The sequence below is a fragment of the Neopsephotus bourkii genome, unplaced genomic scaffold (genome assembly GCF_033783945.1).
Source record: "Neopsephotus bourkii isolate Nb327-2 ecotype Australia unplaced genomic scaffold, CSIRO-AGI_Nbou_v1 NB_1749, whole genome shotgun sequence".
Lineage (NCBI taxonomy): Eukaryota > Metazoa > Chordata > Aves > Psittaciformes > Psittacidae > Neopsephotus > Neopsephotus bourkii.
The window spans coordinates 444,079-460,880 of NW_026902223.1; the positions used below are offsets into that span (position 1 = coordinate 444,079).

General features: G+C 65.2%; 1 protein-coding gene across 2 annotated transcripts; it reads right to left on the minus strand.

The window, feature by feature from the left end:
• Nucleotides 1–942: 942 nt before the first annotated feature.
• Nucleotides 943–15,996, minus strand: CYTH1 (cytohesin 1). 2 transcript variants are annotated; one of them, XM_061377458.1, is made up of 13 exons: nucleotides 15,873–15,996; nucleotides 8,413–8,495; nucleotides 7,383–7,447; nucleotides 6,582–6,648; nucleotides 6,331–6,449; nucleotides 5,390–5,470; nucleotides 5,183–5,295; nucleotides 4,967–5,115; nucleotides 4,749–4,860; nucleotides 2,121–2,197; nucleotides 1,937–2,008; nucleotides 1,480–1,634; nucleotides 943–1,277 (listed from the first exon to the last, which is right to left on the minus strand). In XM_061377458.1, the coding sequence occupies exons 1-13, from the start codon at nucleotides 15,892–15,894 to the stop codon at nucleotides 1,199–1,201; spliced, it is 1,194 nt and encodes a 397-aa protein (XP_061233442.1). In that variant the 5' UTR covers nucleotides 15,895–15,996; the 3' UTR covers nucleotides 943–1,198. The 2 variants fall into 2 exon arrangements, with proteins under 2 accessions (XP_061233442.1, XP_061233441.1); XM_061377457.1 differs by lacking the exon at nucleotides 15,873–15,996 and adding an exon at nucleotides 12,363–12,855.
• Nucleotides 15,997–16,802: the final 806 nt, after the last annotated feature.

The following is a 16,802-nucleotide window of genomic DNA, read 5'->3' on the forward strand; positions in this document are numbered from 1 at the left end:
GTACCAGCCCCACCCTGACCAATGCCGGCAGAGCAGCCCAACGGCCACCGGCACCAGCCCAACGGACACCGGCACCAGCCCCACCCTGACCCATGCCAGCAGAGCAGCCCAACGGCCACCGGCACCAGCCGTGAACTGGGGCGCTGTGCACACAGAGCACAGGAGGCTGGTGCTGAGCGCGGTGCAGTTTATTTGCTGCGGATCCTCAGCACCAGCGGCCGTGGCAACAGGGAAAAAGAAGAGTGAGGGTTAGAATAAAAACTCCCGCCCCGCCCCGCCCCCCCGGCCTCCGCCCCGCCCCCCCCTACAAAACCATCTAAAAGGAGAGAACTATACAGGAGTATTTACACCTCGATAAATAGACTAACACTGATGCAGGTGCCTCCCCCCGGCCCGGGGCACGAGTGCAGAGCAGGGGGGTGTCCCAGCCCTCGAGCACATCCCCCTGCCTGCTCCGCAGCAAGGGCCTGTGTGTGGGGCTGCAGCAGCCACCGCTGCCCTCGCCAGGGCTGCCAGGCAGCACCGTGCAGAGCTGCTGGACCACGGCCCACACCCGGCTCCAGCGCCCTGCAGCCAGGCCAGGACACCCGTGTCCCCCCTGTACCACCATTCACCGCAATGGGGACAGTTCCTGGCTCCTGTGCCGCAGGGGCTGTCCCTGGCACAGGACAGCTGGAGGGTCCAAGGCAGCAGCATGAGGAAGCTCAGGACAGACCCAGACCCGCTACAACGAGGGCCAGAGTCGAGCCCCCACAGGACTCCCCATCCTGCAGCACCCCAAACCCACCAGCTGCTAAGTGCAGCCTTCATCCTCCTGATGGGAGGCCCCAAGTGAATTAGGACAAGGTGCTGGGGACACCCAGAAGCATGTGAGGCTCCACTCAGGATCTGGAGGTGCTGTGATGCGGTGCTGCCTGCTGCACACACACTGCACTTCCATCCTGCAGCAGGACGGGGCTCCCCGCACACGTGGGTGTCCGTGTATCAGCTCAAGCCTGGGAAGATGCTGGAGATCTGGAGGTGAGGCTGTGATGGGGGGGCAGAGTCACCGAGGCACACGGGCCTCCTCCCACGGTAAAGAAACTGGGAAGCTGAAGCTGGGTCCTGGGCCCTGAGGGCCAAGTTGCAGCGTGGCCCCAGCCCCACAGCATGGTGGGCAGCTGCTGGGGCTGCCAACACTCGGTCTTGCAGGAGGCTGCTAATGTCTCTTAGTGGAGGAGACCTTCTTCTTCCTGGCAGCCAGCATCTCGTAGAAAGGGTCCCGGCTGATGGCTGCCCTGCGGGGGAACGAGGGCTTGGGTTAGTGCACAGCCAGGAGGGAACCGCGGCAGGGCCTCGGGCAGGTCCCTTGTGCCCTGGGAGTTTGTTCCACCCATCCCTGCAGGGTGCCCTGGGAAGCACGGTCCCCTCTGGGCACAGCAGACAGGGCTCTGCCGTGCCCCTGCCCAGCGCCTGCTGCCTGCTCCCCTGAGCACTCACTTGATGCACTTGATCCACTCCTCCTTCTCCTCAGGTGTGGGGGCAGAGATGCGGTACACGGTGTGGTTCCCCTCCACCACACGCCCGTCCGCCTCCGTCTTGCAGGCCTTGATCACCTGGTCCTTGTTGTCGGGGATGTAGAGCTCAAAGCAGTTCTGGGAGGGAGGAGATGGTTCAGATGCAGCCCCTCTTCAGCAGGGACCTCAGGCTGGGAGGGACGAGGCAGAGCACCAGGGCTCCTGTCGCACATCCTCCCCCAGGGCAGCCCAGAGGGGCAGACCTGCTCTGACCACCACCAATGGCCCTGCCACCAGCCCCGGACACCACGGGGGCCGGACTCAGTCGCTGTGATGGGTGGAGGCAGAGCTGGCCCCGGGGCACTCCCAGGCCTGCAACACCTCCAGCTTCCCCTGCCGCAACCGAAGCACTGGGGCCAGCCCCAACCCCTGGCACTCACCGGCTTCTTGGAGTCCTCCACCTCCCGGATGCTGAGGTTTTCCAGCGGGATGATGCCACGGGGCTCTTTATCCTGGAGGGACAAAGCAGATGCATTGGCTCCAGGCTGGGCACCGCCAAACCCCACAGGGATCCGGTGCCCTTTCCTGGCCCGCCTCAGCGCCCCGCAAGCACCGCTCACTAACCGTTGTGTACTCGAAGTAGTAAAGGCAGTTGTCAGTCAGGATGAACCAGCGTCGCTTCCACGTCTTCACCCTGCCCCCTGGGAGCGGAGAGGGATGGGTTGGGTGCAGCCCCAGCTGGGCTGGGGGCACACGGAGCTGCGGCAGCGCTGGAGCCCGCGCGGACACACACAGAACAAGCACTGGCACCGGGCGCAAGCAGAGCCAGGCAGCGCGGCGGGCAGCAGGCAGCACACACCATGCCGGCACGGCACGAGCGCGAAGCACACGGATGAGGATGGAGGTGGAAGTGGTGGAGGCCGCTGTGCCCCCCAGCATGGAGCAGTGATCCAGCATGGCCGAGGATGCTGCAGCCACGCAGCTCTCAGGGGGACACACTGCCCGCTGTCCTGCTACGTCCCAGTGCCAGGGCAGGCACCAGCCCAGGATCACACCTGAGGACTGCCTGGAGGGAGCTGCAAACTGCACCACAGAGGGAGAAGCTGCTCCTTGGGCTTAGAGTCCTCCAGCCCCAGCTCCCCCTCTGCCACACACCTGCACTGGTGCCAGATGTGCTGCCACTGTGTGCCCAGCACCCAGGAGATGCTGCCCAGGTCCAGCACCGCACGCACTGGGGCCCTGCTCATTCCCCCACCCGCTGACAGCCCCACACCTGCCCCATCCCAACTGGCCAAACCCTCCGTCCCTGCCCCACAGCCAGGCTGCTGCTAGCACTTCCTTGAAGAAAAAGCCCCTCTGCCTCTGTCCAGCCAAACCCACCCCAAAACCTGGGGCTTGACCAAGGGCCACCTCCTCTGCTGGGGCTGCGGGTGGGAAGAGGCCAGAGGTTCAGGGCCCAGGGCTCTGCAGAGCCATACAGGACCAAGGGCCAGGGCAGCCCCAGGGCAGCACCGATGGCTGCACCCCAGGGCTGCAGGCAGTGGAGCAGGGGCACCACCAGCACCCACGGTGACTACTGAGAGCCTTTGGTGCAGCACAGGGCACCAAACAGACAGCTCCTGCTGCTCCCATCCAGCTCCAGGCACTCAGCACCCCCTGACCCCCACACACAGGCTGGGGCCCTTCCTGAGGGCATCCCAAATCTGTCCCCGTCCCTTCACCGAGACGTGAAGACCCGCTGTGGACAGGCTGAGCTGCCTGTGGGCACAGCGAGGCACAGACGGGCAAGTGGCCTCGCCTGTCCCTGGCACAGGGTGCACAGGGCAGTGGAGGGGATTGGCAGGCTCTGGGGAGCACTCGGCATCGGCGAGGCTGGTACCCACGTCCCTGCCCTGGCAGTGGCGGTGGCAGCGTGTCCCCGCAGCAGGCGAGGGCCCTGGGCCGTGCGGGGGGTTAGCAGCAGCAGCAGCAGCAGCAGCAATGAGCCTCATCACCAGCCATTAAAAACGGAAAGGAAAGGACCCAGCGGCGTGAGCAGAGCGGGGAAGAGGGGTACGTACCTCCTGGATGGGGGCAAGGGAAGGAAGAGCCAAAATCATGGAAACATACAAATGAGGGAGAAAAGAAAATTAAAAAAAAAAAAAGGAAAAAAACTAGACCCAAAAGAGGCAGCCCCGCCCCCCCCGCCCTGCGCGGGTCAGTGGGGCACGGCTGCAGCGGGGAAGCTGTGAGGCCGCACTGGCAGCACCGCCAGGGGCCAACCTGCCCTGGCTCCTCAGCGGGGGAGAGGCAGGGCCTGGTTCGCCCCCAGCCACCCCACGGGGCCCCTCCCTGCCCCATGGCAGCTCTGCCACCTCTGCATCCCCCTGACACCAACAGTCCCCACAGCGGGTGCTGCCCTGCATGAGGCCCTCCAACCCTTGGGCTTGCTCAGGACAGGAGGGGCACGTCTGGGCTCTCCCTGTGTTCCCCCAGCCAGAGCTGGGAGCAGACGGCCCTTGTTCAGCCCCATGGCTGGGCTCTGCTCTGGTCCGGGCATGGAGCAGGGTGAGGTCCCTCTCCCACACCAAGAGGTGGCAATAAGGCTGAAACACCCCCTGGTTGAGTGGCAGAGCCCTGATCCCAATGAGAGCCCCCAGCCCTGCAGCACCCGTCCCCCCTCACTTAACCCAGGCAAGGATCCCCCAGAGCTGCCGAGAGGAGAAGCCACAGGAGCCAGGGCGCAGGCGGGCGGTGCAGCGGGGATGCCATGCACGCTGCCTGCATGTGGAGCCGTATGCAGGAGTGAGAATGCTGTGGGGGGTGAGGCAGGGACTTGTCTGTGGCATGGAGGGGGCACCCGCGCAGCCTGGGGCAGCTCGCCGCTCGCTCGCAGGGCCTGCTCTGGCAGGACGCTGCTGTGACTGCTGACCAGAAGGGCCTCATGGTCTCTGTGCTCAGCACCAGACCCTGGTACCAGCTCTGCACCCTGGGCTCGCCCAGCCTCCAGACAGCATCTCCCGGATGCCCACCCAGCCCCACCGCTGTAAGTGAGCTCCTGCCACCCAGCCCAGGGAAGATGAGGGCTGATGGATGTACTGATGGACGTGCGGACGCTGGCCCCACGGGGGCTGTGCCCTTGTTGCTGCCTCTTGCCCCTCAATAGGACCACGCTCTGAGGAGCCAGGCCGACAGACAATGTGCAGGCAGCCCAGAGGCATCACACCCACAGCCCTGTCCTGCCCTCCCCGGGCCACGTCTGCCCGCACTCACCAAGCTTCAGCAGCCAGCCCTCCCGGTCAGGGTTGAAGAAGGTGTGGGTGAGGTCGTTGCCATCATCCTCAGGGATTTTGAAGGGTTCGTTCTTGATGCTCTCATACAGATTCTGGTACAATACCACACAGTGTCGGCTCTGCTCTGCTCTGGCCAGGAGCCCTGTGACAGGCCAGCTCCACAGCCCATCCCCAGCCCCGCCGCATCCTGTCCCTTACCTGGAGCAGCTCCTCTGGTAGGTCCCCCCCATCGTTGATGCCACGGTTCATGGCAATGAAGCGCTCGGCCGTGGGTTTGTCCTTGACGTTGGGGTTGTGCAGGCTGGTGTTCAGCATGATGATAGCGAAGGAGAGCACGTAGCAGGTATCTAGAGGGGCAGAGGGGAGTCAGCCAGAGGGCAGGGCCTGGGGCAGAGGGGCCAGGCAGGCACTCACCTGTGGACTGGAAGACGCCGGGGTTGCACTGGCAGTACCGCTGCGCGAAGGCCTCCATCATCCGGTCGATCTTCTGCGCCTCCCCGGGCAGGCGGAAGCTCCACAGGAACTGCCTGGGAAGAGCGAGGGCTCGGCTGCTCTGGGGGCTCCACACCCCCCCTGGCCCCCCGCAGGCCCCATGGGCCCCGCTCTGCCCCCTCTGCTCACCGCAGGGCCTGCACGAGGTTGAGGTCAGTGAACTCGTGCAGCTCCACGAAGGCGTGCAGGACCTGGATGTTGAACTCGTCCCTGTGGGAGCAAAGCATGGTCAGCGAGGGCTGCATGGTCAGCGAGGGCTGCATGGTCAGCGAGGGCTGCATGGTCAGCGAGGGCTGCATGGTCAGCGAGGGCTGCATGGCCAGCGAGGGCTGCATGCTCAGCGAGGGCTGCATGCTCAGCGAGGGCTGCATGCTCAGCGAGGGCTGCATGCTCAGCGAGGGCTGCATGCTCAGCGAGGGCTGCATGCTCAGCGAGGGCTGCATGCTCAGCGAGGGCTGCATGGTCAGCGAGGGCTGCATGGTCAGCGAGGGCTGCATGCTCAGCGAGGGCTGCATGGTCAGCGAGGGCTGCATGCTCAGCGAGGGCTGCATGGTCAGCGAGGGCTGCATGCTCAGCGAGGGCTGCATGCTCAGCGAGGGCTGCATGGTCAGAGAGGGCTGCATGGTCAGAGAGGGCTGCATGGTCAGCGAGGGCTGCATGGCCAGCGAGGGCTGCATGGTCAGCGAGGGCTGCATGGTCAGTGAGGGCTGCATGGTCAGCGAGGGCTGCATGGTCAGCGAGGGCTGCATGGCCAGCGAGGGCTGCATGGCCAGCGAGGGCTGCATGGCCAGCGAGGGCTGCATGGTCAGTGAGGGCTGCATGGCCAGCGAGGGCTGCATGGTCAGCGAGGGCTGCATGGTCAGCGAGGGCTGCATGGTCAGCGAGGGCTGCATGGTCAGCGAGGGCTGCATGGTCAGCGAGGGCTGCATGGTCAGCGAGGGCTGTGACCGCCGAGCGCCGCCCTGCCCCGCTCTGCCCTCGGCTCGAGCGCAGTGCTCAGACCCCCTGTACCCCACTCGCTCGAACTGCTGCAGTGTCCCAAGAGCCCCGAGCTGCCCGGGCCAGCGCACCTCTCGCCCAGGTAGTCACCGATGGCGGTCTTGTTGAGGCCCTCGCCCTTGTAGAGGAACTGAGCGATGTCCTCACACGTGTTCTTCAGCAGGTCGTTTTCGATCAGGAACTGGATGCCCTGGAGGGGTGCAAGAGGCTCTCCTCTGGGCCCTGCTGCTGGCCCCTGCAGCCCTGTCCCGGCAGGACCACGAGGTGGCAGAGCCCAGCACAGCCCCATCAGGCGGGTGAAGAGCCCCGCTCCTCATGGTACCTTCTTGGGATCCATGTTGAACTTCTTCCTGCCCATGGCCACCTGCTTGTTCCTCTGCATGTTTTTCCTGCAGGGCACGAGTAGCTTTGAGTACCCAGCAGCCTGGCTGCCTCCTGCACACCCCTTTGGGCAGAGCACTGCAGGAGAAGGGTCAGCCTGAACCCAGCAGGAGCTCAGCGACTCTGCCCCAGCCAGGCCCCTGCACTGATCCTGCAGGGGGCAAAGCTGGCAAACGGCTCCAGGTCCCTGCCCTGCTCCATGGGGCTGCTCGTGGCCTTGTGGGCCCCAGAGCAAAGAGGAGCTGCCATGCCCCATCGCAGGGTCGCCCTGTGCAGACGGGTGCTGGGTATGGCATCCCAACACATCACCTCTGCATGGGAGGACTAGGGCGAGCCGGGGGAGGTGGGGTTCTGGGCAGAGCAGCCTTCAGGCTCCAGTGGGGCTGGTGGGAGGGTGACGGCCTTCACGCCCCAGTGTGTGATTGGACACGACACCGGGAGTTAGCTCCTGCCGGCTGCAGGACCCCCTAATCCGGGCTGGCACTGCCTGGCCAGCCAAAACAACAAAGCTGCTGTGGCGAGACAGAGGGGCTGAGGCCTGGGAAAACAGACTTTGGGAGCAGCAGTTCAGGCTGGGATCCTGCTGCTGCTCCCAGGAGTTCAGAGCGCCTGGGAAAGCCACCAGCACCCATGGGATGGGGCTGCACCGCTCAGCTGCCCACGGCACAAGGGACACCCAGGGTGGCCTTGCCATGGCAGGGGGGCTCAGGGTAGCCCTGGGCTGTGACAGTGAAGCACTCACCTCTCCTCTGTGGACCCCAAGTTCTCGATCTCATTGGTCACTTCTGCTATCTCATCTTTCAGCCGCTGAGGGAGAGAGTGCACTGAGACAGGAGGTGCCTCCTTCCCTCCCAAGCCCTCCAGCCCTGACAGCAACCTGGGCCCAGTCCCCCAGGAACAGTCCTTCCCTTCCCTCCTTCCCAGCCCGAGGGGCTGAGCCAGCTCGCGGGGCACTTGCAGTGGGGCTGGCTGCACCCCACTGCTAATCCCCCTCAGCAGCGCCATGCTCAAAGTGCGCAGGAAGGAAGAGATTGAGAGGTTAACAGAATTACTCCCTAATCCTTTTAGATCATGCCCAGCATATGGCAGTAATTAGCCTCTGCTGCCTTAATCAGGGACATGACTGACGGGTGTCCCACATGAGCACTGACCTCGCAGCTGCTTGCCAGGGCAGTGCCCTGGCCCAGGGACATAGCCCCTGCCGGTGCCAGGAGGGGCTGGCACAGAGGTGCCAGTGCCGTGGGGAACAGCACAAGCACAGGGCCCAACGCTCTGCAGGCACCATGGGCTCACCCGCTTGCCAGCCTGGCCTTGGCCGCCACTGGGATCCGCTCCCAGCCCCAGGGCCCCACAGCAGCAGTGCAGTCAAGCAGCAGGCAGCAGATCACAGGCTCCCTGCACCCACCCATGGGACTGGCTCATCCTGCCCTGCAGTCCCTGAGCTCCCATCTCCTGCCCTAAAAGGTCCATGAGAGCCCCTATGGGCTGTGAGGAGCCAGGGCTGGCAAGGAAAGGGGATGGGAGCACAAACCGAACCCACAGCCTTGCCTGCTCCTGCCCGGGCTGTGCAGACATGGAGCACAGCACCCCAGTCCCACGGCTGTTATGGACAGCCCGGGCCAGAGCAGCTTCTCCTCCCCACTTCTGCTTTCCCAGCAGCGGGCTGAGGGAGCCTGGCTGGGGCGGGCGGATTGCTCCCTGCCTCGCAGGGGACAGAGCCTGGGAAGCAGCCGCTGCGCCGGGCGCGGGGATGTCCCTCAGCATCATCCCACCTGTATGTCAGCCAGCAGCTCCTGCTTGCGGCGGCGGATGTTCTCCAGCTCCTGGCACTCCTCCGGGGTCAGGTCACTGGGCACTGCGTGCAGACACAGCCAGGTCAGCGCGCGCAGCCCCGGGGAGCCTCCACCAGGCTCCTGCGGCCCCTCAGGAGCCGGGCTGGGAAGCGGCGGCCCCGGCCCCGCACACGGCCGAGGGCCACAGACGGCACGCGAGGAATGCGAGGGCCAGGGATGGCCCCACGGGCCGCGGCTGCAGGGGGGAGCTGGGCACCGCCGCTTCCTGCTGATTCAGCCCGCGGGCAGCGGGGACCAGAGCGGCCCCTGGACCTGCTCCAGCGCTGCTCCTCCTCCCGTTTAACTCCCACCACCCCAGCCGGGCCCGTGGCGGTGCCTGTCCCAGGCCCAGGCCCTGCTGTGACCCAGCACGGGCTCCACACAGACCTGGAGCCCTGGGGGCTGCTCTGCCACACCGGGCCAGCTCCCGGCCACCCTGCAGCCGCCTCTGCTGGCACACCCTCCGGACAGACTCACCTACACACCGTGACACCCACATGTCCGTGTCACCTGCGGGAGCCTGGCACCCCTCCCCAGCACCATCCCCATGGCTCAACCGTGGGGCTGCCACATGCCCCCCTTGCTCCGGGACATTCCCAGTGCTCCTTGGTGCATGACCTCCCGCTCCGCAATGACACGGCATCCCATTCCCACTCCCGTTCCCTCCTGTTCCCAAGGTCGCACTCCCCAGCAGCGCTGCCAGCCCTCACCTGCTGCCCCTGCCTCCCACGGCTGCAGCGAGTTCCAGCAGCTCCGCTCACCCGGCACGGCCGCCTGCCCCCGGCCGGGAGCGGCACCCTCCTGCACTGCGCATCGCTTCTCCCCGAGCGGCCCCGTCCGGTCCTGACCACGCGAACAGAATCCCCGAGCTCAGCACTTCCCTGGCTCCGCTCGGGCTTTCTGACGAGCTTCCTCCTTCGCACCCCCCCCCTGCAGCGCCCCCATCGCGGCACCGGCCCTCCAGACACCACGGCAACACCTCCCAGTGTTCTCAGTCTGATGCCAGCAGCTATGAACCAGACAACCCAGCTCGTGGGACCAGGATAAAAGTTGTTTCAACTCAAAGCACCGGAGGCCTCGCGTTATCAATGGGTGCAAGCACCTTCTGCGCACACCAGCGCCGTTCCTGCAGGCGCTTGGCTGCTCTGCCCAGCGCCCAGGGCTCCTGGCAGGCCCAGGCTTGCTGCAGGAGGGAGGCCCGAGCTGCAGTGCGCCTGTTGCCAGACACAAGAGCCTCTAAATCCCAGGGCTGCAGCAGGTGCTGCAGAACCCTCCTGCCCCCCCACGGCACTGGGGCAGGACCTGCCCCAAGACTGGAGCCAGCACGGGGAGCAGGGGCAACAGCGCAGCCTCCTGCTGCCCACCTGCAAGCAGGCAGGGTCCCGCCGGCCCCGGGGCAGGCGCAGCGCAGGGTGGGATGCGGCAGGGTCTGTACCAGAGCCTGTGCGGGTGCTGTGGAGGAGGAGGGTGAGCACTCGTGACACAGCCCAGCCATGTGAGCAGCAGCCCGAGGAAGAGAAACCCCAGACACAAGAGCTTTTCTGGGGAAGGAAGAGGGTGTTAACCCGTCCCCACGCTCTGCTCCGCACCCGCCTGCAGCACCGAGCGCAGCCCCACTCCTGCTGGTGGCGGGTGAGCCTCACTGCAGGCAGAGCGGGGTTGCAGGGACCGGGAGGCTGGAGCCAGCGCTTGCTGCCCCGGCTGCAGGATGCAGGCACCGAGGCCCCAGTGTAGGGGCGGGGGTTCCGCAGCTTCTGCTGCTGACAGTGAGCCCGAGGACCCCACACACCAGTGGCAGCAGGAGGGGGACTGACAGGATCCATCCGTCTGTCCCAGGCTCCGGCTCCAGCCTCTGCACATCCCCCCAGTTCCACCATGCCCAAAGCAAAGCACCCCCGGGACACCCAGACATCACACACGCTCACCCCTGGTGCTCTTTCCTACCCCGCTGCCCCCAGACAAGCAGGCAGAGCCCAGCCTCTCCAGCCTCCCCTGCACCCCAGCTCACCGCTGCCCTGCGCGCTCAGCACCATCCTGGCAGGACGCCCCCCCGGCTGTGCCGGTGCTGCCGTGGCTCAGTGGAGGTGCTGCTGCTCTGGGGCGCAGGCACCTGCCTGCCCCAGTTCTTCCCTGGTGAGTCAGGGCCAGGCTGTGCCAATGAGCACGGGGGCCGCCTGGCGTCATCCGGCCTCACCAGAAGCCAGCGCCAGCACCACCCTGTTCCTGCTGCCATCAGGCCAAGGCTGCCAATGCCTTAACCCCTCTGCTCCCGGCCAGGGGGCACGGGGCAGCCAGGGCCCTGTCCTGTCCTCAGCCCTGGGGCTGGGGATCAGAACGTGCTGGGGTCCCAGCCAGGCACTGGACCTGGCCCAGCCCTAGACGCTCGACCCAGCACATCCTGAGCTCACTGCAGCAATGCTGGAGGCTGTTCCCTCCACCAGCTGGGTGCCCCCCACCCCAGCAGGCTCCAAGCCCCCCCCTTCTGGCTCCTCCAAAACGCCCACTCCAGGTCCAGGTCCCATCCAGGCTTCAGTGACTGAGCCCCACGCAGGACCAAGGGGGCTGTGGGGACCACGGGTGCCTACAGCCCTCTGCAGACTCTATGGGAACTCAAACGGGACCAGGAGCAGGAACAGGAGAAAGGCCAGGAGTGATGTTTGTGCCCTGGGAGGTTGTTCCCTGCTGTCTTTCCCCCTTGCTCCAAGGTGCCTGTACAGACCCCACCGCCCTGTACAGGACCACTGTGCAGCAAAGTCTGGTGCTTGCAACAGGAGCAAACCCCTGGCACATCCCATCCTGCTGTCAGCTGCCTGGAGAGGCGGCGCGAGCCTTGGCCACCTTGACTCAGCTAAATCCAGCTCAGCAGCGTGAGATGGAGAAACAGCACCCAAGCAGTGGCTGCAGAGAGAGGAGGAAGGGCTTCAGGAGCCTCACTTGGCCCTTTGGCTCCAGCTGCACACGGGTTCACACTGTGCCTGCACCGGGCCGTGCTGGCAGGGCACTGGGTTTAAGCTGCTTGCAGCTGGGAGACCCACGGCCCCCCGAACTTCCTGCCTGTCTCAGCACACCACATCCTGTTTTCACTGCACCATGTGCGCATCCTGGCTTGTGTCAGCCCCACCCGGCCCCGCCGACAGCAGAGGTGCCGCAGGAGGAGGATTTGGGGCAGGTGGCTCCAGGGAAAGCCCTCGTCCTGCTCTTACGCAGCCCTGCCTGTCACCAGAGCCTGACCAGGAACCCATATCCACCACTGCGGCCTCCTTGCTCCTGCCCTCCCCGTGCACAGACCCCGCCAGCAGTGCAGCCGGGCGAGCACTGCCTCTGCCATGTCCACACGCACTGAGCCCCGTGCAGATGCCAGGAGCGCAGCCCCCACGCATTGCTTGCCCCCTGCAGCGCTCACCGTGCTGGGCCTCAGAAGGAGCAGAACCCGCTGCTGCTTGGCCTCAGCAGCAGCAGACCCTGCAGGCAGCCAGCCCTCAGCAGCACCTCCAGTGCAATAGGCACTGAGCTTTCCTGCATGGATTCTGGTTTGGAGAGTGCCACCCAAGCTGCCTTTGCAGCCACACACAATTGCCACAGGGGCAGCAGGGTGAGGGGCCACTGCCACACCAGGTGATGTGCATCCTCACAGCCACCACCGGCTCCGGAGCACTCCCGGTCCCAGCAGGCACTGGTGCAGCCTGATGCCACACGAGGTAGCCGGGCCTCAGCACTTGGAGACCCAAGCCTGGGCAGGCTGGTGGTGAGCAGGGGAAGAAGGTGGTGAAACAGCCAAGACGCTGCCGCTGTCACCGAGAGCCACATGGAGCTGGAGCCACAGGCACTGCCACGTCTGCGGGAGGCGGGGGACCCCAGGGCAAGCAGAAGGGAGGAGGTGAAGTGCCTACCTGCCTTGGCAGCCACCGACGGGCAGAGGAAGGCCTGGAAACTGGAGGCACAGAGCTCGCTGACCGTCCCCATGCTGCGGAGGTGCCGGGGCAGGCAGGAGCAGGCAGAGGCCTGGCTGGTGCCGGTGCCTGCGGGGTGGCCGCAGGACTCCCGCTGGCTGGAGCCGGGGAAGGTGCCTGTGCCAGGGGAGCTCCAGCTCCGGAGCCCACGCGCCAGCCCCAGCCAATCCCCGCTACCCTGCCTGCGCAGCACCCGCTCTGCTCCCGGGCTCCGGCCGCCGGCGCCTCAAAGCCCCTTAGAGGTCGAGGAGTTTGGGAAGTGCCGGCAGCCCCCGGCCTGCTCTGGTTGCGCCCCGGCAGCCCCTTGTCCCCGCGGGGGGCCGGCAGCGGGGTATTTTTAGAGCGGTTTTATCCCTCCGTATTAGAGCATTAAGCATCGGGAGCTGGCGGTCGCGTAGCAACCAGCACTGCATGAGGGAAGGTGCTCCGAGAGACAAGGCGGCTGTGGCGAGGCGTGGGGAGGGGGGGGCCGGGGCCGGTGCACCCCGACGGGCCCAGCCTGCCCCGGTGCGGGGCCGGTCAGCGGCTCAGCTCCCAGCAGCGCCAGCACTGGGGGCGTCCTGCCCAGGATCCCGGCCCCAGGGCGAGCTGCGGAGCTGAGGGCACGGCACAGCCCTCCTGCCCGCTGCACCCCCGGCCCCCCCCAGCCCACAGGCATCAAGCGAACCCAAACCGGCCCGACAGCTCTTCCCCTCAAAGCAGGAGCGATCTCCGACACAGGGCACGGCCATGAGTAAGAAACCCCAGAGCCTGTCAGGGCAGGAGGCAGCGTCCTGCGGGCAGCCCGGCTGCCAGGAGCCGGCAGGCACCGAGACGTGCTGAGCCAGAGGAAACCGGAGCCAGGCAGGAGCGGTGAGGGCACCCTGGGAACAAGCTGCCCTTGCAGGTAGGAGGGTGCAGAGCCAGAGGGTACCCAGCACCCAGGGCTGCAGGCATAAGGAAAGGTGGAGAAGAAGGCTGAGGGCAGCCCGGCACTCGCCGCTGATGTGACCAACCCGGTTTTGGTACCACTTCCCCTTTCCCAGGGGATGAAGTGGTGGTTGCCACATCACCAGGAGGCAAAAGGCCAAGTGAGAGGAGCTGGGGCAGCTGAGCTGGGTACATCCTGTGGCAACTGCTGCCAGGGCCTGAGCCAGCATCTGGAGAAACCCTCTGCCTGGGCGAGAGGAGAGCGTGTACCCAGGGTCACGTTAACCACAGCTCCAGGCCCTGATCCACTGTCTGCCAACCCGAAGAGCTGCCTCCCTAGAGGAGAAACCTCAGACCCGGACCCGCTGTGGTAGCCCAGATGGGCTGAAACATCCACTCAGGGACACATAGGCCCCGGTGCTTCCCTGATGTGTGACTGCTGCGGGTCAGTGCTGTGGTTTATCATCCTCTACTTCCCAACAGCTCAGCAGAAGTGCCTGATGGCCTGTGCCCAGCACTGCATTGCCGAAGCCCCGACAGCTCCAGCTCCTGGCTCTGTTCTCCAAGCCCAGTACCATCCCTGTGTCTTTGACCCGGCAGCCCCAGAGCTCTGGGGGAGCTGCTCCCCAAGCTGGGCTCAACCCTGTACCACAACTGGGATAAGGCTGGTGCGTCACTGGCAGCATCCACCCCCAGCCCCATTCCCCTTGCTGCAGAGGTGCACACCAGGCTCCTGGGCTGCCTCCAAAAGAGCAAAGCCGGAGGCCAAGGGGCTGCCAGGGCCTGCGAATAAAACAGAGCTGGCAGCGAGGAGAGGACAGGATCCCCCAGCCTGGCAGCGGGACCTGACAGCCCACCCTCCTCTGGGCATCTCCTGCACCTTGCACAGCCCATCCTGCATCCCGGCACCAGCCATCCGACCCCAGACAGAGAGGCTGCCTGGGCCCAAGCCGCTTTGCAGGAGGCTGCATCAGCCCCACTTAGAGAAATCCCTTTATTCCTGAGGCCAGAGTGAGCAGTAATCCCTCGGGTGCAGCAGGATTACCAGCACTGCCCAATCCTCCTCACCCTGGGCTGCGGCAAGACAGATCCCAGCTCAGGACACAGTGCCAGGCAGAACTGTGCTCCCATGGCTGCTCACTGGTGTTCCAGCTTGGTGGGACAGAGGCAACAGCTGGTTCCTAACAGGACACCAGCACCACACTGTCCACACACTGCTCCTGCCAGCTCATCTAGGGATGGTCTCATCACGATCCCTGCGAGGAGATGCTGGGAATGGGGCAGGAGCGGGGGGAGCCGCATCTGTGCCACCAGCTGCTCACCCAGGATTTGCTCTCCGCTGAGGCTGGAAGAGGGGCTGCATGTGGAGGAGCAGACACTGGCGTCACCACAACCCCTCCAGCAAGAGCCTCCCCACTGGGCTCCCACCACACCGAGGCTGCAATGTCCCTACAACTGGGACAGCAGTGGGGTTCGGGAGGTGGCTGTGCCACTAGCACTGCTGCCCTGCAGCACGGTGAGCAGGCAATTTCTGATGCTGACGGATGGCCCAGGACAACTTCCAGGCAATTCCAGGAAGCAGCGAGAAGCTGCTCTCTGAATTGCTCCCTGCAGAGCTCTCCCACTAATGGGCTGCATCTGACAGCGCCTGGGCTGGGCTGCAACCAGTTGGCTGGGTGCTTGCACCTTATCTCACACAGTAACCTCCCTGTTGCCAAGCACAGTCACTTCTAGGGTAGAACAGCCTCTGAACTGGCTGCGTTTCACAACTGTCACAGGGAGGGAACCAGCCCATGAACCCTCTGCATTGGCACCAGCATCACCCAGGTGACTGCAGCCACCAGCACAACGGACGGCATTGAGACCTTGGTTTGAGATCACACCCAGACAGACCCCAGCCTCCCCCTCAGCAAAGTCCTTGCGGAAGGAAAACCCACCTGCCGACCCACAGGAACCTGCCTCAGAGGGTGGAGGCACAGGCAGGGCCTTCCTGCTCCCTGGCACTGGGAGGGAACAGTCTCCGAACATGGAGAATGCAGGAAAGCAGGGAAGCAACATGCACATGCATGACAGACAGGACTTGCAGCAACTGAGCCGCCTCAGCCCTGCCAGGACCAGACCCTGGGCACACCCTGAACACTGTGAGACACTCGACAGAGCCCATGGACACAAGCTCCCGGAGGCCTGCAGAGCCTGAACTCAGTGCTCAGAGGCAGCATCTGAACACCAAGAGCAAGCAGCAGAAAGAAGGCGGAATTCCTGAGCCCAGCACCACCGACACGGAGGGCAGAGGGTCCCCGCAGCACCGGCACCGCGGGCAGCTCACGAGCGGCGGCAGCACCGACAGAGCCCCGCCGCAGATGAGGCCGGGCCCGGGCAGAGCTGAGCAGCACCAAAGAGCCCACGCCGCGCTCTCCCGCACAAACCGGGAGCCGCTGTTCCCTCGGCACTTCTTCCGCCGCCCCACCTGCGGGAGCGGGTCCGAACGAGCCCGCCCCCCCCCGCCGCACATCCCGCTCCGCGGCCCCGGCCCGCACTGACCGTAACTGCCCTCCTCCTCCATCCCGCCGCCGATCCGCCCCCGCCCGCGTCAACGACGGCGCGGAAGCCGCCGCGGACAGGGTCACATGACGCAGGGGCAGGCGGTGCCAGGCAGGCCCCGCCCCAGAGCCGAGCCGAGCCGAGCCGAGCGTTGCCGAGCGTTACCGAATCTTCTCCACGTCTTCATTATGGGCCCCGCAAGCGCAGTACGGGCGGGGCCGGTGAAGTTAATGGTGGGACCCGCTGGAGAGAGTCCAGCGCAGGGCAACGGAGATGATGAAGGGAGTGGAGCATCTCCCTTATGAGAACAGACTGAGGGAGCTGGGTCTCTATAGTTTGGAGAAGAGGAGATTGAGGGGTGACCTTATTAGTGTATATAAATATATAAAGGGGGAGTGTCCCGAGGATGGAGCCAGGCTCTTCTCAGTGGCAAACAATGATAGGACAAGGGGCAATGGGTACCAACTGGAACACAAGAGGTTCCACTTAAACTTGAGAAGAAACTTCTTCTCAGTGAGGGTGACGGAACACTGGACCAGGCTGCCCAGGGAGGTTGTGGAGTCTCCTTCTCTAGAGACATTCAAAGCCCACCTGGACACGTTCCTGTGTAACCTTATCTAGGTGTTCCTGCTCCGGCAGGGGGATTGGACTGGATGACCTTCTGAGGTCCCTTCCAACCTCTAACATACTGTGATACTGGGATGCTGTGATACTGTGATAACGGTGATTCTAGCGTAGTAGGGGGGGAAAAGGGGAGAAGGAGCGAGAGGAGCAGCTCCAGGTGCGGACTGCAGCCGGGGTCATGGGGCTGGAGCAGCAGCGATGGTCCTGAGGCACTTGGCAGGAGCCCCCCCGAGCCGGGCTCCAGGCCTGGGTGGGAGAAAGGGGCTGCTCCAGGCCTGGGCGGGAGAAAGGGGCTGCTCCAGCCCC